This window comes from Anabas testudineus, chromosome 7 (genome assembly GCF_900324465.2).
Source record: "Anabas testudineus chromosome 7, fAnaTes1.2, whole genome shotgun sequence".
NCBI lineage: Eukaryota > Metazoa > Chordata > Actinopteri > Anabantiformes > Anabantidae > Anabas > Anabas testudineus.
This window is the reverse complement of record NC_046616.1, coordinates 1,946,988-1,970,236: the sequence shown is the minus strand read 5'-3', so window position 1 is coordinate 1,970,236 and position 23,249 is coordinate 1,946,988. Positions and strand designations below refer to the sequence as shown.

At 39.5% G+C, this 23,249-nt stretch overlaps 2 protein-coding genes across 9 annotated transcripts in view; one reads left to right on the top strand and one right to left on the bottom strand.

Moving 5' to 3' along the window:
• Window positions 1–196: 196 nt before the first annotated feature.
• On the top strand, window positions 197–22,611 carry LOC113167503 (immunoglobulin superfamily member 21-like). 4 transcript variants are annotated; one of them, XM_026368173.1, is made up of 13 exons: window positions 197–284; window positions 1,796–1,887; window positions 2,811–3,012; window positions 4,595–4,694; window positions 10,908–11,020; window positions 13,385–13,506; window positions 13,807–13,925; window positions 15,823–15,938; window positions 18,180–18,696; window positions 19,196–19,296; window positions 20,360–20,552; window positions 20,642–20,671; window positions 21,037–22,611. In XM_026368173.1, the coding sequence occupies exons 4-13, from the start codon at window positions 4,634–4,636 to the stop codon at window positions 21,123–21,125; spliced, it is 1,461 nt and encodes a 486-aa protein (XP_026223958.1). In that variant the 5' UTR covers window positions 197–284; window positions 1,796–1,887; window positions 2,811–3,012; window positions 4,595–4,633; the 3' UTR covers window positions 21,126–22,611. The 4 variants fall into 4 exon arrangements, with proteins under 4 accessions (XP_026223958.1, XP_026223961.1, XP_026223959.1 ...); XM_026368174.1 differs by having other exon boundaries at window positions 222–271; XM_026368175.1 differs by lacking the exon at window positions 197–284 and adding an exon at window positions 1,205–1,267.
• vps13d (vacuolar protein sorting 13 homolog D) overlaps window positions 22,361–23,249 on the bottom strand; it is a 41,318-nt gene continuing 40,429 nt past the window's right edge. For all 5 annotated transcript variants that reach the window (XM_026368153.1, XM_026368148.1, XM_026368149.1 and 2 more), the window contains one exon: window positions 22,361–23,196. In XM_026368153.1, coding sequence (XP_026223938.1) covers window positions 23,065–23,196 — 132 coding nt within the window. In that variant the 3' untranslated portion in view covers window positions 22,361–23,064. The remainder of the gene's footprint in view (window positions 23,197–23,249) is intronic.

Here is a 23,249-nt window from a genome sequence, read left to right as displayed (position 1 = left end):
CTGACTTTTGATAATATATTAATGACGTCACATTTTAAATATTCAGGTTTATAGGAATCATTCTTAAATCTCTACAGCCAATAGACTGTGACGTTTCCAGGTGCATCATCTGACAGCCAATAGAATGTGACGTTATTGCGTCATCCATTAAAGACGTTTCCCCATTGGCTAGCACCTGTCCCGCAATCAGCACTGTTAATTTACACTTCACAGGTCTTTGCTGCGCCTTAAATCTAGTTTAATGTCACTGTCACGGAAAAGGAGCTCTGAGGTAAAGGGAGCGAGTGAGTTTTATGTTTTCTGTTTAAACATTAAATTATAAGTTTAAAACGTCTGTATTCCGCTTGTTGTATTAGCTAGCCCCTTTAAATCGTTAGCACTAGCTTACATATCTAGCTAACTGACCGAATATCGTAAATTAATGTACATGTAACGTTACCGTTATTATTTTGTTGAAGTAAAGTTTATAGCACATGTGATAGTATAAAAATTAACCTAGGATGGACAGTATTTAATAGATTATGTTTGAAAACATGAGGGTCTTCTTACAGTCGAGGGCAGTTAACGCTAGCTAGTTAACGCTAGTTTAATGTTGACTACATTAGATTAGCCGGCGATGTTTTACACACGGTTATGAACACATAATGCTTTTCTGATGGCTTTTTTTTTAGAACATAGAGACTCTTGTGGCCATCTGGATAAAAACATAACTTATGAAAAAGATCTCTAATCGTGTACCTGAGTGATGATTTTAACCAGGTCGCCGCCATCTTTGTTTTGGTTTCCAGTAACAGAGACATAACTTATAAAACCAAATTTTGTCCTTCACATGACTGAGCATCTTATTTTAATGTGCTTGGGAAAGTCTTCTAATTGAAGAGATACCTTGATACAGCAGTACGTGTTTCAAAACCTGTTTTGTTTCTTCTAACATAGGAGGTTAATTACCTTGAAGGTTACACATGGTTAACTAGCTGTGTTCAGAAAGGGGCTGTTACTTTGAGTGATGAGTTATGAAGGTAGCTACTGGTTTAAATGAATTTGAAGTGAGTATTTCTGACTCAGTTAGCACCTGAAGTGAGTGGTTATCCCAGTTCAACTTACAGGAGTTTCTGGAGGCTGATGCTGCCACAGTGAAGATGAGTTCGTGGAATTAACCAGGGAGAAAATCACCAAGAATTGCAGCTGTCGCAGAAGATGAGTTCAAAAGTACAGTCTGAAAAATGCTGAGTGTCAGAGAAAATTATTCTGTCTGCTTTGAGAGAGTGTGAGTCTGTGACTGATAGACATGATACACAAGTATGGGCTTCACATATTACTGTTTTTCATCCTTAGCTAATATGAGAGCAAAGGCTTCGATGGTGGATTTCTCTTTTCCTTGGAGCAATAATATCTTCTTACTTCTTCCTTCTTTATAGTGTAGCATTATTATTAAAATGTCTGGAGATACTGGCCTCAGCAGCATTAGATTGAGTGCAGCATTGGCAGTTCATAGACGGAGGTAATGGAGGTAGATCTGCCTTATTCTTTTGGGTACTTGTGTGTCAAATGTTAAGGAAAGGAAAGTGATGATGATGATGATGAGGAAGAGTGAGATTAAAGCATGGGAGACAAAGCAGCTGACATGCATAATAAAACCTTTATGCAGGAAGTAGATATGTAAATAAAGCAGATAAAAACAACTCGCCTACATAGCTCGCCATAAAGCTTAAAAGGTTAATGTTGAGTATTATGGTCTTTACTTTGTAATTCAGCTGTACTTCATTTTGAATTTGTTTTGCTGTTAATTTTCCAGGTCTGTCTTACCCTGATAATGTCATGTTTCTGCCTGGAATCATCTGCAAGATGGAGCTGCAGAGACGAATACAAATGCAACAGATGAATATGGTAATGATTTCTTCTACTACTTGCACACACTCTCTACTCTACATCACAGTCATTCCAATACCCACGCTTGTAGTCCTTTATGCCAGGCAGTTGTGAAGTGTGTCACCTGTCTAAAATATGGACATGTAACCCACACAGGATGCACACTTGCTGCTCTAAAATGGCTTTCAGCACAGCAAATGTAACCCACAATTTTCTAATTTTTCAATCCAATAAAACATACTGATTCACATGTTGGAGGTAATGTGTGTAGAAGCTGATCCTAAAACCGCTTATTCAAATAAGTAACACATTCAAAGACATAGGTGGTGTCATGATTAGGAAAACAGGCTGAAATGTCTTACTAAGCTTAATTTTCTTGTAGCCTAATATTAGAGGCAGTAGTAATTTAATAAAGTCTCTCTCTCTCTCTCTTTCTGTGTCCTTCAGAAGTGGTCTGCAGTTCTTTCAGTATATTTCCTTTAAAACTAGATGGAGTTTACTTTTATTAAATATATAATTCTATTGTTTGTTGTAATTGAATAGAAATGCATGCTATAGACATGATACTTGAAATGGGTTTTTGATGCCATCAGCATAATTATTAATTAAAATTTGTAGCCGCACTATTTAATACTGAAGCCCCTGTCTAGGGGTATGAGGTTTTGTGACCTACTGCATTCAGTATGAAAAATATTACTTTTCTCCTAAACATGTTCTTATGGCAGATTCACCATGAGGTGTTGTTACTATTTGTCAACCAGCTGTTTATTTTAAAATGAAACTGATCACATTTAGATAAATCTTTTTTTATAAATGTCTTCATTTAAAAATGTATTAAATAATTCAAAATAATATAATTTTGCAGTATACCTACTGTGTGTGTTTGATGCTATACATTCATAAATAAAACCCACACATCTCTGTGTTTGTCTTTTCCTCAGGGACACACTATTATGAGCTCCACCAAACATGCAGCTATTCTCCACATCTCCATACTTGTCCCAGGAACAGGAGTGGTGACACAATTCCCCATTGAACATGTCAGGTCAGCCTGAAACTGCAACTGTACCTACAGGTTCTGCAGAATACGTTGTTCACAGCACTATGCGTGTTGTGCAGTTAAAGAGGAAACACAGCAGAACTGTAAGTGCTTGATATTGCGGCCAACATACTTTATCATTACTTTGTTATCTTAAATGCATGTTTTAGTTTTACTACTTAACAAAACTACAATATTAAATGAACTCATTTGGCAGACGGCTTTATCCAAAGCCACTTACAAGTGAGGTACAAGATACAAGGCAAAGGCAGGGTTAGAGTAAGGAGGTCTTGCCTAAGAACCCCTACTGGAGTTAGGCCACAGCTAGGATTTGAACTCCAATCTCCCACGTGGAAGGCTGTGATCTTACCACTACTGCAATATAAAAGAGCTTTTATACCTTCTACTTCACTGCATTAGTTGGACTGTATTTTTGAAATTGTTCTCCTAGAAGGCTCATTTGTCCATCAATGTGATACGCTGGAGTAGAAATTGCACACCTATGAATGGCTTCAGTTGCCATATGAGGCAGACAAATTAACATCTAATAATGTAGCATTAATTAAGAAACTAGTACTAATGAATGTTAAAATATATATTCATTTTAAAGCTGTGCGTTGCAATATAATACGTGTCTTTTTTCCCATTTTTGCATTTTATTTGCAACTAAAGGTTCTTAAGCTATTTTTTCAAACTTTTGTTTTGTTTCTGGGACTGTCCCCTGTATGTTTCCAGTGGTGCTGCATGATTGATCTAATCTCAATTGGGGTATCAGCCTGTGTATATAACTGCATTTAACTGTGAATTCACAGAGCAGTTTGCTCATTATCTGTAAATCCATCAAAAAGATGACCATTCAGTGTCTGTGGTTTAGGCAGCTGAGTGTCTGGTTATGTGTAGGACTGTGTGCAGTGTTGCCAGTTTAGCTCCTGTCTCTCTAGATTTAGCAACTTCTGATCCAGTCCACGACAATCGCAGTATCCCTTTTTCACCAAATGGTGCAGCCCTAATTTCCAGTATTTAAAAAAGAAATTAGTTTGCTATCCTTTGTCTAACATCTTAGTGTTTAGTCCGTTGTTCACATTAGTCGGTTACTACTTTGGTAAGCCTACTACTGCTACTATTCATGCTCTCAGATTATTTAATTTTATTTTTTTGCATTTTAGACACAAAGAACTTTATTTGGTGCCGCTCTCAGGGGGAAAATGAACATGTTGCTCCTGGCATAAATGTGTTATCGGTCTGTTGTATGTTGTTTTGTTTCACCCAACATTTTTCTATTGTAGATCTAAATGAAGAGAGCACAGCAACCCAGATGGGAGCTGTGCGAAGCAGTTCTGCCTCGCAAAGGAAAACGCATAAGAGAAAAGATAGAAGGAAGGAAGATGTTAAACTACTGTGGCAGAAAAAATTTGAAGAAGGAAAACATGTGAAACAAAAAGAGATGGAGATAAGAGTACACATAGTGGCACACGGGGGGGGGGAGACAGTGAGTGAGAGAGAGAGGGAGAGGGAGGGAGAGAGAGAGAGAGAGGGAGAGAGAGGGAGAGAGAGGGAGAGAGAGAGGAGAGAGGGAGAGAGAGCTGCTTTAATCCTCTGACTATAAACCCGAACAGCACAGTGAAGCAGCCTCACTGTGAAGGATGGGATATGAAACGCTACCTTTGTCCTCTGGTATGATAATAGATGGAGCCCTCATCGGTCTGAGCAGCAGCACCCAGCAGGATGACTGGTCCTCTCGCCCTCTGCTGCCTTCTCCTCTCTGCTCGTACTCTCATTACAGCCGGTAAGTGAACGTGATCTGCAACAAGCAGTTTCTCCAGGAAGCGTTAGTGCTGTTTGATTAAGGTGGAATAATTAGTTAGTTGTTTTTTTTTGTTTGTTTTTATTATTATTGGTTTTTTTTTAATATTGTTGTTTGCCTTGATTTCATTGATTATTTTTAATTTATCAATTGAGGTATTTATATTTTGAATTCTAGAAATGTCACTGCGCTAGTAGATTTTGTAGTTTGTGGAAAAAAGGTTTTTAGGCACAAATATCCCAAGATCTTTGGAAAATAGTAAAGCAGAAAGCTGAGATAGTTAACCTTTTAATAACCAGAATTTTGATAAAACTCAGAGATCGAAATATCTCTTTTTCTCAAATGTCGGGGTTAAGGTTTCAAATTTTCTTCACAACCATAATAGGGCTGATGTTTCTTTGTAAGTGTGACCATACTAGAACAGCCATAGATGCTGCATCAGCTCGATGATTTTTGATCCTTTTGAAGAAGTTGTGGGTCACAAAAGTTGTCATAAATTAGAATAAGATGTAAGATGTTCTACTGATCCAGTAGAAAGACAGGAGTATTGATTAAGTAGACCTTCATTTCCTCCGAAGCACATCATTGTTTGTCTGAGCTCCCAGTCTGCCATTTATTACTTTGTGTTCAGGATTAAAATCATCTTGCAGTGACACTTCCCTGAGTTGGTTAATCCGTCACAGTGAACAATGTGTCTGATTTTATTATTGTTTCGTGGCAACGCAGTGGAAACTTTTCAAAGTTGTATCACTGCAAATAAGTGTGATTTGGCAAAAGTGAACTGTGATGGATTACATTACAGAAGTCGGTCTCTGCAAGTTGATTTTCTTATAGCAGTATAACGCAAGGATGGAAAACTAACCACACAACATAGGGAAACTGGTCTGAGACTCAGACCTGCTGAGGCCTTCTCCAAGTTCACTGTGTAGCAACCTGCTGTTTTCTGTGGACTGTGCTTTAGGGGAACTTGAAGGAAGCAGCATTTACACAGTGTACTGGCGGACATTCCTTTGAGTTGTGTTCATAGTGGATGATTTTTGCATGTCACAGTTCAAGTCCAATGACGTTAATTGCCAGAGCAGGGAAGTAATGTGTAGGAAGCAGTCAGGCAGAGAAGGTGTGAAAGTTGTTGCTGTTAGTTAGCATAACCCAAACCATACTTTAACTACAGCCCTTCCCTGACCCTAATTAAGCACTAATGTTGTGAAAATAATGTTTGTTAAATCGTGTTTTAGTTAAAAACAATATCACTAAATCTAATCTGGGGTTTTGCATAGGTGTCCAGCGTATACCCTCATGTTTGGATATAGATTTGCGATAGGGTAACACGGTTTGCAGAGTTTTTCCCCAGGGTCTTCTAAGAAGTTAATCTGGCCGTGATGATATGAATGGAAACCAGTGGATACCCTGAAGCGAAGAAAACATCAAAAAACTGAAGATATTATGAGCTTTTGAAGGTTTCTAGTAATAAAGTAAACATGCGCTAATGTTGTGTTACTGTAAATCCTGCAGCTGCAGTCTATTATCATGGCTTTTGTTGATTACAATATAGTACAAACTCATTTTAATCAAAGTAATTCAGCTGTTTATGCAGCACGCTGAACAGAAGAGATGTCATATAGTTAGTTACCTAATGCTGTTGGGACATATTTTGCGTTGTGGATAAAAAGCCCATTGTCTGACTCTGACCCACATTGCTCAAGGTAATCTGTACTTTAAAATGATTAAATGCTTGTGACTGTTCAACCATAAAGTGCATGGATGTTAATCCCAAATCAGAATTCACAGATTTTCTGTCCATGATCTCAGTCTAGGGAGCCTGAGTCTAGATTTTGGATTATGAATGAATCTCTCTTCCCACTGCTAGAAAGCTCAGAGCTAAGACAGCCTGGAGCTGTTCCACTGATAGTAAGTGGACCACTGTCAGTGTAGGATGTCCTCAGGATACAACCAGTCCAACATTTTACAAATGCAGTGAAAACTGTGAATGTAAAGCAGGAAGAGACTTCCTCTCTTCTTTCATTTAAAATATGTCCACATTTGTTGTTGTCCTTACATCCTGGCTTACAGGGGACCCTTGGCTTTAATTTTATCTCTTGTAATGAGGTTTAACTGATTATTCCACATTAATCCACATTATTTGCTCCAGTTGATTTTCAGTTGGTGAAGTTTTGTTATTTGCACCATGCCTACGATTTTTTATTTTATCATGTTTTCTTTGTAAATGTACTTTTTTTTTTTTTTTTTTTTAAGCTTGGTTAAAACCTTGCTTCATCCTTAGTTTTGTGTGTAATGTGTATTTTAACAGAATTTTCAGGAATTCACTTGTTAGTATTTGCTTTCAGAATTGGATATACAGCAAATCAACAAAGAGCTGGAGTCCTTAACTTTGATTTGCCTAAAGTTTAGAAGCAGAGGGAAATGGCTATCCTGTGTCCATTGTGCCATTACGCATCTTTAGAGACCAAAACTAAAACCACTTTATCCAGAGACGCTTTATTAAAGTGCTGAGGTGCCTTTAACTATATGAATTTATTTGTTTCAGCACATTATTCCCTAGAAGACTACTCTTACTTTTAGCTGCACTGGTGTTGTGACTCTATGGATGGTAATGTCTGTCTTTGGTACAGGCTGCTCTGTCTTGAGAGGATTAGGTGATCCTCTACGTTTTCCTCCAGTGCCATCATGAGCTTGAGCGTTAAGCTTTAGAAGAGACGATGGACTTATAATGCACGTTTCCACTGTGGGAACTTTTCCTGGGGAACAGAAACCTTTTGAAAAACTTAATTTTCAAGGCCACCCCTCCAAAACATCCCTGGTAGTGGGGTGGTACTGTTACGGTCCAGAAACTATTGTAGTTGGGCATTCTTTTGCACACTCAGCATTTTTAAAACCCACTGTGCATACGAGTTGTCTTGTTCTGTGTTTTTTGCCACGGAGTTCAGGATGGAGAAGCCAGACACATTTATAGGCTGATGATTGCGTGCATATAATGACGTCAAATGCAACCAAGCATTGTGCTTTTGATCAGTGGGCTGATTTGCTTAATATTCCCAGGACTTTACTCCTGCTGTGTAAGTGTTTATTAAAATTCATTTGAGGACTTTTACCCCAGTTATGGTTCCTGCATCTTGGAAAGAGAAATACCAGGGATTTACTTTCAGTCAGACAAATTAAAGATACACATCATCTTAGTCAAGCTTTAGAGATGTGTTGTTATGTTTTCTGTTGTTTGTCAGATGAAAGGAATTTCATATTTGAGGTCTTTTTCAGGAGGGATTTTCGTCTGAAGTTTGGCAGCTTGTTAGCCAAGTGACAGATGTGGTTGCCCTGAATATAGAACTGAGCTCTGTGATCAAAGATGGGAATTAACATGAGGCGACCCTCCTGTTTTTTCCATTCAAAGCAGCTTTTGTTTTACCGGACAGCCACCATTCCTGATGCAAAGTACAGCAGCACCAGTTGAATAGTTTTCGTAGTCTTTCAACTTGCTCCCGATGTGTTTGAGAGTGCAGCCTTTTATCTGACAGCAGGGCACAATCTCTGCCTTCTGTACTGGGAGAAATTGACAAAGAGGAGAGCGACTTCGCTGGATAAGCCAGCTTTATCTTCTGCAGCAAAGACAACAGAAGATGGGTGGAATATCAAACGCGTTACAGTACACAGCTCTCTGTAAAGGCTAAGCTGAATTGTCCTTTCTGCATTTGTTACATTAAAGTATAGCACAAGCAGCCGTAGTCCACAGCCAAACCTAAGCTGAGCAGGGACAGTGATATCATTTCTCAATATCTCATCTCCCTAACTTTAATCTCATTCCAGAATATGCTTTCCCCCAGTTAAATGATTGCTTTCTGTTGTTTACAGTGGACATATTCATAACCATATGAATAGGTTATCATGTGCGAGTGCTGTTATATCATTTTAGATATGTGTTAATCTCTGAGCCACATTGTTTGTGTCTGTGTGTGTGTGTGTGTGTGTGTGTGGAGACTAGAGCTTGGCAAATGGCTGGGTCTTTGGATAAAAAGCTGCAGGGAGGATTAAGAGGAAAAACATGGGAAAAATAATCTGTAGGCAGGCTGACGTCATGCAGTAGAGGCCAGTGTTGTAGAGGTGAGGCTGACTCTGATGACAGAGGGCATCAGAGTGCCTCCCAGCACCGCCAGGCTGCCACTCAGCAAGGTGCCTTTGGTCCCTGTCCATGTGTCAGAGGGCAGCCATTCAGCTCCTGGACATCAGTTCACCCCACACCAACCACACGCTGCAGAGACTTCCTCAGGCTGGGGATTTGTTTTAGTCACTGACAAATGACAGAACGGGAAATTTAGCTTTTGATAAAATGAGAATACTTAAACCAGTTGGTTTGGGGAATTTTGTTGTGGATGTGCGATTTTGTTTGTGAGAATAAAAAAACATGAAAGTGATGTTTTCCTAACTACATGTGACTTCATCATGACGTGGGATTTGACACATTTGATGTGTAGCATTTCATAAATTAACTGAAACAACAGTCACAATGTCAACTTTTTTGATACTGTGATCGTGTCAAGTACGGTTTCTTACAATTTGTGTGTCAGTAAATGTAATTACCACAAAATGTAAACTTTTTTGCAAGGCAGTGCAGTATCATACAATTGTGCAGTCGATTTCAATTTGCATTAACCCATTTAATCCCACAGTAACATATAAACCTCAGATATGGTGTAAATACTGCTTCTCCTGGGGATTAGTGCATCTAAGCACTGAGCGGTCTGTGCGTTTATTAGACCGTCAGGGCTGAGGGTCAGCTTTCAGTTCACTGTGGAATACACTTGCAGAACAGCCGGTCCTAATGGATGGAATGATTACCAGACTTTAATGTACAAAGAGCACCCACTGATGCTGACAGACAAGAACCGGAGTGCCATAAAGAAATGCAACAGCTGTACGTTCCTGCTAAATTTAATCCCATCCTCTCCAAGGGATAGAGTCCATATTAAAAATTCAAGTGTGAGGAGAGAAATCTGGAGCACTTCGAGGATAAGTTTCTATCAAATGCGGCTGCTGTGAACACAGAAAACTATTTTTTTTGTTGTTGTTTTGTTTAAAAGTCATTTCAGCAACAACATTCAATAACACTGAATTATTATCCAAGAGAATTTGAATGTTATTCTCAAAATTCACCTTGGCTGATTTGTGATCTTTGGAAACTTTATGGTATAAACTAGAATTTAAAATATATATGGGTTAAAGTTAGTTTGAACAAACTTTGACTGGAAAGTATAAGTTTCTAATGACTAATTGAGTCTGTCTGTGGAAATCCTCAACAAAACCTGTCCCCTGCTGCTGTCTTTCGCAGTTCAACCTCCTGTAAAGTTCGGGATTTTTCCACATTATGCTACAGCTCTCTGTTTAATTCCACATTTCACTTTGCTCCTGACCTTCCTCATTTTGCACAGTTTGTGTGTCGTGCTGTTCCCTTGCTTTGAGGTATGTCTCAGTGTTACACAGTCAGCATGATAATGTACTGATTTCCCTTTGCTGTTCATCCCAGTATTTCAGTTTCTCATTTTCCTGGGCAAAGTTGCCATTAGCAACGACATGCAGTGCCTGTATAATGCAATCCAGTAGTTTTTCTGTTTCTATCTTTTTTGTTTGCTTGCTAGAAGGCCCTGCTAGGTTTGATTTTAAAATAAATGTGGCACATATAGTAAAAGAAAACCTGGAATATTGAGGAGGACATGCAGTAACAGCTTTATGTTCCAGTACAACAGTCCTTAATGTTGAGTTGTGAACAGAATTACTGTGGAAAAAAATATCGTTGATGCTCCTGGTTTGTGATTTCTACCTTTCTAATGCTGACTCCCAGACTGTCAAACCACTTTGTAGTCTTCATTTCCTTGTTTGTTCCACTGTACACATTTTAAGTCTTTATTTTTTCTTAATCTTCTTTTCCATTTTCTTTTCTCCTGTTATTCTGTTGCATCTCAGCAGAAATTTGTCCATTTTTCCTCCTACCTCTGTGGACTCCTCTCCATCAATACTATTAAGGGTCTCAGCATGTTGATTTGTCTGTCTGTCCAGCCAGTAAAGACCAGTAATGCTTTCATGTTGGATTCAGTTGTAAATGCATAAAAATATACAGCATCTAATGTCACAGTTTACTATAGGAGTCATACTGTAGATTCTATTTAACGTTTCTTCTCCCTTTGGCAGGTTATTTAACTGTTTCTATTGAGCCTCTTCCTCCTGTTGTCATTGGAGATACAGTCACACTCAAGTGCAATTTCCAGACAGATGGTAACCTCCGAGAGATTGTGTGGTTTCGGGTGAGTACACAGGTGAACGTAATGTAATAACAGCTGCTCACTGTGTATGGTTAATGAAACTCCTTCCTTCTTTAGGCCTTAACCCTTTCATGCATAAATTATGAGAACCTCAGTGTTTTTATTCCTCTCTAGGCATGAAAAAAACAATGCAATTGAAATTTTATTTATGAACCTATTTTTCATGGAGTTACAATAAAAAGAACATGAGTTTGACTTTTTAACAAAAAAACATGTACTTAACAAACCAATAGCAGGGAAAAATATACTGTGTGAAAGCTATGAGATAAAATAAATAATGCTAATCTGATGTTTTCTCACATTTAAACATGTTCTAAGACTACCTAACTGCCCTAGACCTAGACCTAGAAGCTGACAGATGAACTGCAGAGTTTCTAGGATTTCATGCAAAAAGGCAGGATTATTGACCACGGCTCTACTAACGCTAACCCATGTATAGTGCATATAGAGGAGAACAGCCTTTTAATAGCTGTCCACTGTAGTGACTACTATGCATGAAAGGATTAATGTGTTTTATTAAAAATTACCATGTTTAGTAAACAGAACTGAGAAAAATGTTGATATATCATATTTGTTGGTTTATTTAGTGGCTAAGATTTGATTTTATTAGACAAAATCTAGCTTGCAACAAGTAGTACATTGAGCTAATAGTGTTGCAGGATAAGCTGCATTAGAAATTAAGATTAATAGATAATTGATAACAGAAGAAAAGAAAACTTGCACTGTTTGCAGTTTCCTCTGTATTTAAATGGGGTTGTTCAAAAATGACATGAAAGATAATTGCGTTTTATCAGCTTAGGAATCTTGTGTTGATTTATCAGGTCAAATTTCACAACAGAAAACCAAATATCATTTTCTTGCTACTGTACAAAACTAAGAAATGTAACAAATCCGGAAAATACAAACAAATTAAATCCTAGATAGCACATACAAATGATTAAGTGAATTTGTAGCACCCTCTCATTTTCTCTTATGTAAGAATAAAATTCACATTTGTGGTTTATTGTGTTTTAACTTCATGTGGCCTGAACCACTGCCTCCTAATTAGTGTGACATACCAGTATTCTGTTGATTCATCATCTTTATCTTTTGGTACCATCTAATCCTACTGTTGGCTGTTAAAAAGATTCTTTTTCTTAGGATCCTTGATTTCTGTCTGCACACCTGAATCTCCACACTGAGAAATTTTAGTCAGTGAAATTTTGCCACAACCTGTGGAGAACTGAAGCTTTATATGGCAATTTGAGGGCTGTTCAAATCTTACAAACGCATATTTTCTCATGACCAGGTGGTGTCCATCAGTCTGAAACGAGCAATCCAGTTTATTTAAACAGTTTACTGAGATAGGTCTGAGAAATGTAGGACAAATATAAAAATGTTCTTGTATTAGGACCATTATGTGATTTTTATTTTATTTTTTTAAATTACTTAATTATTGGATTGTTGAAGAGCTTTCTTTTTGTTTGACTTTGAATAATAAAACATGATTCATTAAAGTAATGAAAGAATAATCACTGTAGCTCTAAGCAGTGATCTAAATTGTTTTCAGCATTTTCACCACCCATTGGCAACTATTTTGATCATCTATGGAGCCCAGTTATGAAGAGGAAAAAATTATTGTACGAATAATTAATAATTCTTGCTCTGTAATTAATAATTTGTATGCACAAATTACTAATTCATGTTCTTGGTGTAATACATATAATAGCTTTTGGCGTGCTGTTTCTGGGGGAAGTTTGATAACAAAGTGGATATTTGTGAAGCCTGAAGCAGACTTTTTAGGAACCGGATCACATCTGCAGTGTGTCTGATTATAGTAGAACAGTTTGTATCCTGTAAAATATGTGTAAGAATCTTAATGATAACACAACAATGTCTTTGAATGTACAAATCAAACATGTATCTAGAAATCTCAGTCTAAGATTAGAACAAAAATAATTCATTCTAGATCATGGGTGGCCAACCCTGGTCCTCAAGAGCCTCAGCCCTGCTTGTTTTCCAACTATTTCTGCTCTACCCTCTGCTGATTACATGGATCAGGTGTGTTCAGCCAATCAGAAGCAGGAAATGCAGAGATAGTTGGAAAACAAGCAGGACTGTGACTCTTAAGGACCAGGGTTGGCCACTCCTGTTCTAGATGGTCCACAGTGTAACGAAGTAGTGAGGAGAACAGCGCTGGGGGCCTCAACACACGAGTAGCCTTCACAATACTCTGTTCTTTTTTTACCGTGATTAAGTTTTAATGTTTTATATTTAGATAAATTGTACATTTTAACGCTACATCGTCTACTTGGTTACAGCTTCTGTATTCTAGCTCAGTGACACTAACGTGCTTTTCTGTTTCAGGTGAGTGAAGGAGGCAGTGTCAAGCAGAAGATTTTCACCTATGATGCCATGTATAACACCACTTTCTCCCACATGGAGGACAACCGCAGAAGAGAGGACCTGGTCTACCAGTCAACAGTTCGGTAAGGCAGACTACTGCTGCTGTGCTAGAGGTGCTTTGATAACCCATATTCTTTGAATGACAGAAATGTTTGGAGGCACAGTTACACCTGTAGTCTACTTTTCTTTAACATTGGTGTAGTGGTGGTTGATGAGTTTTACTCAGTTGCATTTTTCCATTCTAATCTTAAAAAACTGAAATGTTCACATTGCAAATTTGCAACAGGGTCTTTACAATCAGTACAGCAAACAACACCCTCTGTCCTTAGATGCTAAAATTAGAAAAAAATGTTGAACACTGTAATCTTTGCTTATATGAACAGGCTTCCTGAGGTCCAGATGGAGGATGATGGCCTCTATGAGTGCCATGTGGGGATCTATGACAGGGGCTCCAGAGACAAAGTGATTCTTGCCTCGAGCAGCATCATCCTCACTGTCATAGGTATGTATTCTTTTCTGAAGTCAGATTCAAATACAACACCATCTTTAGAGGAATGTGCATCACCAAACCATAGATATTGGTACCATATTTTATTGTAATCAGTTCAATCAATCCAACTGTGAAGGTATTTCACCACAGTCAAAACATTTCAACCATGCTGATGGCACTAAAGGAAAAGTAAGCTGAATGAAATTAACATTCCCAGTCTCAAGAAGCTTGGCAGCTTTTTTGACAATGATTTCAAATACAGTTTTTTTTAGACTCGTTTCAAAATTGGGCTTTTAATGGTTTCTTTGAACTGTTCTTTTTCTGGGGCAGAATGATGAAATTATCAAATATAAATGTGCAAATCATTTTAGGCTTTCTGAAATCAACACAGGGTCAAAATTAAACATACAGGATGTATAACTTCCTGTTAGTGACTGTTACGGACTACAGCTGGTTGCTCCTCTGAGACAGCATAAAAATGATTTGTTTACCAGTGCTCGTTGGATTGACCAACATGCTTTACAATGTAAAGGTCTAAAGAGGTCAGTGCAAATCTGAGGGAGAGCAAGATTTAAGGTAGGTAGATTTACACATGTCTTTTGGGGCCATTTTAAGCATCAACAGTTTCCAAGATGATCAGTTCAAACAGCTGTATGTTAATGTAAGTTATTTGAATGTGTAGCCACTTTGTAAAGACAAGGCGTTCAGTCCCAATAACACTGTACCATGTTTTGTGCATGGTGGTGGGAGCATCATGCTCTGTGGCTGCTTTGCTACCAGTTTACCTGGTCCAATGCAAAAAGTGAATGGAATAATAAAGGAGAGGACTACCTCTAACTTAAACCACCAGCTAGACAGTTGAAAAAGTGGACTCATTTGGATTTTCCAGGACAGTGACCTCAAACACATTAAAGATGGTTGTGGAATGGCTGAGTACGTCCTTTGACTTGTAGAGAAACAAAATCCACTGAGCAAAGAGCAGCTGAAAATAATAATCTGTGAATAAAGACAGAAGATCAAAGTTATCATCTAAACCCAGTAGAATCAAACTGGCATACTGACTTTAGTTGCAGTGTTTTAAACAATGACCTCTCAGCACTGTTTAATTAGTCAACAGTGGATTTCTGTTTTTTTAAATTAACAGTCTTCTTTCTTATCTGACTTTTGCTAAAAATAGATGAAACTATATTTCAATATCACTTGTAATTAAAAGTGTAGTGATACTAACTCAGAGGTGTCTGAGTCACTTTTCTTGTATACTGTAAACTTGCCTTTGCTAAAAACACACCTATCAACACCTCCAAACCTCACTAATTAACACGTTGATAGTTTAGTTTGTACATGAACAGAAAAGTAAAATTACTGTTTGTAGTTTGTGTAACATGCACCATAGATAGAGAAGTTGCACAGACGTGCTGGACGAATGAAATAAAAAAATAGTTGGTGGAGATAAATCCCCCTAAAACCACAAACTGCTGTTTTTACATTTGTGTTTCATCGGCATGTTAATCGTGAGCTTTGCCTTGTTTTACTTGGGGGTATTTTTTGAACTTGAGCTGTTTTTCTCAGCTCCCAGCTTTTATCCTGTATCCTGACTCCAGCTCTGTACCGAACACAGACATGAGACTAAGATCCATCTTTACATCTCACTCCCAGCAAGATGGCAAATCAGCAATTTTCTCACAATTTATTCCTTTGATGAAAGTATAATTAAATTGATTTGAAATGTTGTCTTCAAGGTGTTCCCAGAGCAGTCTCAGCTCTGAGTCACCACCTGCACTGACTCATTGTTTAACTGTGATTCATTTTTTCTTATATTTCTCATTGCCTATATTGTGTATTAGGTTATTTTCTATTCCAGTGAATCCAAAGCACTTTCATATTTCCACGTCTGTGTTCTTCTCTGCAGTACCTCCCAAGTCTATCTCTGTGGTGGCAGCCAACAGTCCGGCTCCTTTCAGCCGCTACGAGGCCCAGAACTTCACTCTGATTTGCATTGTTACAGGAGCAAAGCCAGCTCCCACGGTGAGATGGAGTCTTTTTTTACTCTTTGTCTTTATTGAGGGACTCAGCCTCCACGCAATCAAATTTGCATCATCGCTTTGTGTGCTAGAAAGGAACATTTCATGATGGATCAATCTGTCCAATTGTGATCACAGAAGACTTCTCTAACATCTTTCAGATATCCTGACGCAGTGACAGACTATACTGGTTCTTTCACTGCAGGATGGAAATTTGGGCATAGCTGGATTTTAAGCATATCATGGTCACAGACAAAAACAATGCCCTAGCTTGATGCTGCCTGCAGCAGCTTGAAAGTTTGAAATGAAAAAAGCTATTTACAGCTTTGGTCTGTACCCTCTGTGCCCTCTTTGGAAAATGTATTGGGAACTAATATCAGTGGATTAGAGGACAGCTGCATATGTGATAAAAGTCCAGCGAAGAGTGGCTTTATGTGTCCTGAATAAGACAAAATATCAGTAAGATGGAGAGGAGTATTACACATAATCACAGTCACGACAGAACGGCACTTTATTTAATTTTATCTATGGAATTGGACGGACTCTTCAGCAGCTCTCTGTGTTTAAACAAGGTCACCTCTGCCTGGCGCAGGGTTATTAAAGTTGTGGTAAATAATAACGGACAACAATCCCTCTGGTCCCATCACCATGTGTTTTGAGAAATAAACAAGATAAATACTGCCCACTGATGCAGTTATGTGTAGAGCAACGGTATGAACAGCAGATTATTACTTATTAATGTGGGTCTGTATCTGTACATTTGTATCTGGATGATATTAGAAATAATAGACAGAGATGGAAGGTAGAAAGTAGACTTAAGGAAACGAATGCTATGACATTTTGTAGCTAATGTGCTCAAAACTGCAGGGAGATTTGTTCAGCTGCACAAGACGTCCCAAACAAACAGAAACACCTGCAGCGCAGACTTTATTCCATAATTGACGTTTTGGCACTAGTATCTCTTCTTCAGAGCTTCAGAGAACAAAACAAATCACATTATATATGAAGTTTTCAGGGCACCTGTAAGAACAAGATGACCCACAAAAGCACAGTAGCAATAAATAATGCAGAATTCGATATACAGCACAGCTCAAATATCCCTCAGCCCACTTTCTCTAAGAGACACCAACAGGAGCAACGAATAAGTTTAACGTGCTGAGGGACAGATTCAAATATTTAAGAATTATACTAGATTAGTATGTGTACAACAACTGAACAGAACAGTTGGTAGTACCTGACCCTGATTATGTAAAAGTACAAGTATGAATAATGTGATGACTTAATAATTAATCTAAAGGGCGACTACTGATGAGGGTGCGGCTGCTCAACATGCTCCTGCCTCTTGTATTAGCAAGAATCTGGTGATACGATACGTATCATGATACAGCGGCAATAATTCAATATATTAGGATACTGCAACCAAGACAACATGTTGCAAATATTATTTTTAAAAAAACACAAGTTCTGAGATAAAAAAACGAAAACAAAAAACCTCACAACATGCGCAACACTGCCATCGAGTGGTCTGGGGTTTGAACGCAAAATTAATTACTTGTATGTAAATTATGAATTTAATCAACAGTATTTTTAAAAATAGACACAGTCTAAAAGGTACAGCACATTATTATTACTATGCTTTTAATAATATTAATAATAATATTATGAAAATATATAGGATCACTTTGCGATGCTGTGATATTAGCACAGTGTGGTGCAGATATATTAAAATATATGATCTAAATACTTCTTCCAGGTCAGACACTGTCCCATTAGCATTCGCTCACAGAACTTATTGTACCCTGGTTCTCCTCTGCTTTGTTCATTAAGCGACGTTTGATGTGACCATTTTCATTCCCTTTATGTTTGATGAAACAGCCAGTGTCAAGACACAGTTGTGATGATCTGATGTTGACGTTGGTTCTTTTCTGCCTGCTGAGCTCCAGCTAACGTATCCCTCAGCAGGGTAGCTGGTGAAAAGCACTGACATCAAAGGATGCTAAACTCTGTGAGGGGACCACTATTAATTTTCTGTTCAAAATCCACACTGTTCTTAACATGATAATGAGGAAGTCAGTAGTTATGGAAGATAGTTAACTTCACACTTAACGTGATGTGGCTGCTTGGCAGAAATGAACAGAAAACAAAGTGTTTCAAAGTTCAAATTTAAAGCTTCTGTCAAGAGGGAAAGGGTCATTGTTATTTTATCGTTCCTGTTCCCGCACTCACCTGCTTTCCTGCCTTTCAGGTGTACTTTAAGCGGGATGGAGAGCTTATTGATGTGGTGCCAACTCCCCAGTCTGCCTCTTCAGTAAGAGACCAAAACAAAGCCCCAAGTCATGAAAAGAGCCAGCATAGGCCCCGGGCAGGACTCTGGGGTTCCCAGATCCTCACCAATCGAGACCTTGATGACACCAAACTCAAGAAGTCTCTGACCCTGCTGGAAAAAGAGGGGAAGCTGGCTCGGCTGGGCCAAGACGGCCCCAGTGACCCCGAACAGGAGCAAGAGCAAACGTCCGACCCCAAGCCGACCACCGAGGCAATCCCAGAGACGGTGGTGAGCCGGGAGTTCCCCCGCTGGGTCCAGAGCAGCGACCCGCTCTACTACTTCCAGCACCAGCAGAAAGCAGCAGGCGATGGCACCGCAGAGGTGAGAGCCATGCTGACCTGGAGCCTCAACCCACAGCTGGACAACGAGGCTCTGTTCAGCTGCGAGGTCAACCACCCTGCCCTGTCCATGCCCATGCAGGCTGAGGTGACGCTGGGTGAGTCCCGCTCAGACACATTCACACTCTCTGAATCCAGTCTCTCAGAGCATGTGTTTAGAAAACTCAAGACAAAATGCAGAATTATCCTTTAAATACTAAGTCAGACACACTCCCAGGAGACCTGGCGCAGTTCATGAGCAGTTTCACAAAGAGCTAATGAGATGAATTAAAATTTCAACACACATTTTGAAAGATAAATTCAGGACTGAAAAGAAATTAAAGGGCTACTGATTCTGGTAAATCAGCCAGAACTGAGAACAATAAAACTGGGCCACACTGCGCCTTCAGCAGTTTGCACTGCATCCCTTTAACTGGTTTATATCACAGCTACATTCAACGTGGTGGACACGTTTTCTGAGCAGGTGCGTACATCCTTTAAATGTGTGTCCATATTTAGGTCACGTGTGCTGTAGGACTCTCCTATTATTCAGCTTCTGAATGTTGGGTGTGTACTGTACAACAGCAGTCAAACGTGGTATTTATACTTTCCTGCCAGCCGCTCCCAGAGGACCCAAGCTGTCCACGAGCCCCAATAAGGCCAAGGTTGGAGACACGGTGCGGATCACTGTCCAGGGCTTCCAGCTGGGACCTTCTGCAGTGAGTTTCAAACACAGTGGTGCTTTGAACAGGGATCAAAAAATGTGACCAAAGGGTAGGAGACATTTCAGTATCAAACACATGGACGGAATAAAATGGGCACAATCCTGAGCGTTTTCAAAGAGCACCACAGTTTGTGTGGATCGAGTTCCTTCCTTCCTTCCGGGCATCAATTGGTTTCACTCTTTTCTTTCCCCTCTGCAGAGAAACTTGCTGAGACACGAGTTACATTTTGTCACAGAGTAGAGTGACGCTGTTTCAAACAGGGACTGTGTCAAAGCTCTCTGTTGAATTATAACATGCGTCAGTGCAGAGGATTTTACTGGGATTGATCTGAATGGATTTGTCTGTGTATCATGTTTTAAGGTTCACTCTTCACAGTTTGTACTGAATGTAAACACTGATGCAGGAAGAGGAAGTTTGCCCAAGGACACTTAGATTAGCATGATAATGACGGTGTTCTCATGCAAATAATTTCCCAGTAAATCTTTTTCCAAAATCCTGGAATGATTCTGGTGATAAATTCTAATTTTTGCTGCAAATGTCTGTTTCAGTTTCATCCTGGCACATCAGGTTCAGAAACATGAGGCTGGTTGAACTGATAAAACAAACAAGAACGTTCTTATCAGCCTGCTAAGATGTAGATAAAACCTTCTTATATCAGCAAATATATCAGGACAAGTGGTGCAGATTTGGACAAATTGTAAACCGTTATTGTGCTAAATTATCAAGGATGTGTAGATAGTTTGATGTGCAGACAGTTGATGTGCTAAATAATTAAAGTTTACAGACGCTTGCAGTTGCAAGTTTGCATGAGATCGAGACAGGTTCAGTAGGTTAGACGAGCAGTGACGGATAATGATGATTTCCTGGGTAAGAAAGAGGAGAATGGAATCACCACAGTTAAACTAATGAAATATACTGTGTTAAATCAATTGGCCAAAGGATTGGAAGGTGACGTTTGATCAAAAAAGAAACTCTGAAATAATGGAAACAATTTATTATTCAGAGTGGACAAGAAAGGTGTGTGTGTGTGTGTGTGTGTGTGTGTGTCTCTCCACAGATTGAGGTCTTCCCTGAGCCCATGTTCACCTGGACTAAGGTGGGTGGACTTCTGCTGGACGGCAGAGAGGAGCACAACGGCAGGGAACTCATTCTGGAGAGAGTTCCTGCTGAGCTCAACGGTTCCATGTTTCGCTGCACGGCCCAGAATCCACTGGGCTCCACTGATACCCACACCCGCCTCATTGTGTTTGGTGAGTCTGGAGAAGTGTGGATGTCGGAGGTGGGGGTGGGGTTTCTAATCAGTATCAGTTGTTTATCAGCTGCTGTTTTGTTTTTACAGACAACCCAAGACTGAAGAAGCATGTTATTGGTAGGTTCTTTTACACTTTGAGAGATTTCATTTTCATTTCATACAGTCTTTTTATTTCATGTCAGTGCTCCTGACCGTGGTTTTACCTTCTCATCCTCCAGTCAGTTCAGTTTCTCGTGTCTTAAACGCTGCCTTGTGTTGATCACCACGGACACTTCTTTCCTGTCTATGTTGGTTTATTGTTGCTGTAACCAGCTGTAGATTAGTAAATATCTCCACCCCCTCATGTCTGCATCATTGTGCATAATGCAAGTGAAAGGCCCCCCCTCACAGAGCCTTTCCTCTGTAATGTGTAATTTAATAACTAAATGGTGTAATTAGAACAAACCGTGCTCCCTAATGCATTTTGTCTTGTTTGTGTGCAGCCGTTGATGCATCAGCCAGTCGGAGCTCCTTCACTTTAACTCTGCTGCTGCTGCTTCTGCTGCTGAGCTTCACCTGCGAGCTAACGTGACCCGAGGCTCTGCTTCCCCTCTACACACCACCACCCACGTCTACCTGAAGCAGCTGCTCTTCAGCATCTCCAACCCCCCCCTTTGCAGTGGTTAAACATCCATGCAGCTGTTATCAGCAGCTGCTGGAACATTAAAGGTTACTGCAGGACTTCAACCCTGGGAGAGAGGACAGATAACTGGCACAGCATCAGAACCAGATCCAGATGCTGTACAACATGCCACCACACTGTGAGCTAATGGGTTACTCCACGCTGACCACAAGTATGTAAGCAGCTCAAACTATCATACCAGCGGGAATCTTGGACGTAAATGTCTGCAGGGTTTGCTCCAGATATCAGTATAACAGCAAACAGCACTGAAGACGGTAATCCTGCTCATCTACAGGCTGATTACAGGCCAATTCATACTTTTACTACAGATGTGCACATTGTTTTATTCACTGCATTGGTTATACCTAACGTTCCACACATGCTCAGTACGTGGTCGTAGGACTGTGTTGTACACATGGATGTGGAAAATGAATGAATTGGTCTAAATCTAAAATCTTTCAGACACAGCTGGTTTGATTTCATTCACCTAAAAAGAGAAATGTTACCTTTGATTGTAGTTTCTGTAAGTGAAGATGCACTCGTTCTAACAAATTAAAGCCCCAATAGGCAACAGCTTTAAAATAATTTTAATAGTTTATTAGACTTGTAATAAGGTGAATGGTAATGTGGCTGTACAGCCAGGTCGTCTGTTACAGCACTAAGTTAACTTTGGTAACGCTAACGTCTTAAAATAAATTTGCTGTTTCCTTCCTGTGCACTAGTTAAAGTTTGTTTTCTTAACAACACAGCATAGCAACGTGCTAATGGACTCTAGCTGCTGTAACAGGAATTCTGGGAGATGTAGTGAATGTAGCATCAGGTGCAGCTAAAGAGCAGCCAGTCAAGTAAAATAGGTATTTTACAACATTACTGGTGAGGTGCATGTCAGGCTATGACAGCAGGTCTGCAGCTACATCAGTAACATAAATGAGGCTTAATATTTGTTAGCATTAGCCTCAGCAAACCAAATGTGAAGTCAACTTACTTATTGAGGCTTTAAATGTTAATTCAGTTGCTCAATATCAGCAGTAAAACAAAACTATAGGTGATTTTTGAACTTTAGTTCCAGCAGGTGACAGAACTGAGGAAACAACGAGTGTCGATGTGGATACGCTTAGAAATAACAGGTTCCACACAGTGAGCGCTGTAGTTGTGGTTCTTTATTTAAAGTAGTGTTCATGTGAACATTATTATACAGACTGAAGCCCGTCCTGAACTCTACTCTCCTCACACAACTTAAAACCCAAATCTCTGCACTTAACAACTGAACAATTTCGAGTGAAGCCTGGTTAAAGGGAAGTAATCAGACCTGGACGTCTGTGATTGGAGAAGGCAGAGACAGTGACAGGCAGCTTCAGTATGTGTGAGGCAGGAGGCTGCAGGTCCCCCCCCCCCCAGAATAATTAGTCTCTTATACACAAAATATATTTTCAAGGCAGTTTGTTACTTTTCACATTATATCAGCGTCAGCTGTTCTTCCCCATCCGTCATAATTAATACATTATGTACACTGGTTTATACGTAGCTCTATTTATATTCTGTCTATTCACAAACATGTAGAACAACTGTACGATGTGCACACCTGCTGCCAACAGCAGTTGGATAAACTCAGAGACACAGCGTGTCAGCATCTACATCCACACAGACTCTCACTGTCCTGCATGTGTCTCTTAATGTCATGTACATGTGCTTTGTCAGACAACAGGTCACAAGACTAAAAGTGCACAGGTTTGACTTTTCCCTTTACTGCAGCGTGTCAAACACTTAAAAACCTGAGGCCTACAAAAAAAACAACAATTAAAACAATCACTTCTCAGGATTTAGGAAACACTAGCGATCTTTCACTTGGTCAGGACTCGAGCAGCAAGCAGTCCTCGTTCTCACTGGCCGGCAGCATCAGCTGCTGCTCGTAGTACAGACTCTTGGCGTAGTTGATTTCTTGAGAGATTTTGACGGCGAGATTCTCGCTCTTCACGTGGACCTGTGAAGACGATCGTAAGCTAATGTTAGGGTAAGACAGACGGACACAGGACT

Bases quoted from the DNA above. Each gene is read 5' to 3' on its own strand.
- LOC113167503 (XM_026368173.1), top strand. From the start codon at position 4,634: ATGACTGGTCCTCTCGCCCTCTGCTGCCTTCTCCTCTCTGCTCGTACT. The intron at 11,021-13,384 runs GTGAGTACACAG...TTTCTGTTTCAG, and splicing joins GAGAGATTGTGTGGTTTCGG to GTGAGTGAAGGAGGCAGTGT. The intron at 20,553-20,641 runs GTGAGTCTGGAG...TTGTTTTTACAG, and splicing joins CACCCGCCTCATTGTGTTTG to ACAACCCAAGACTGAAGAAG.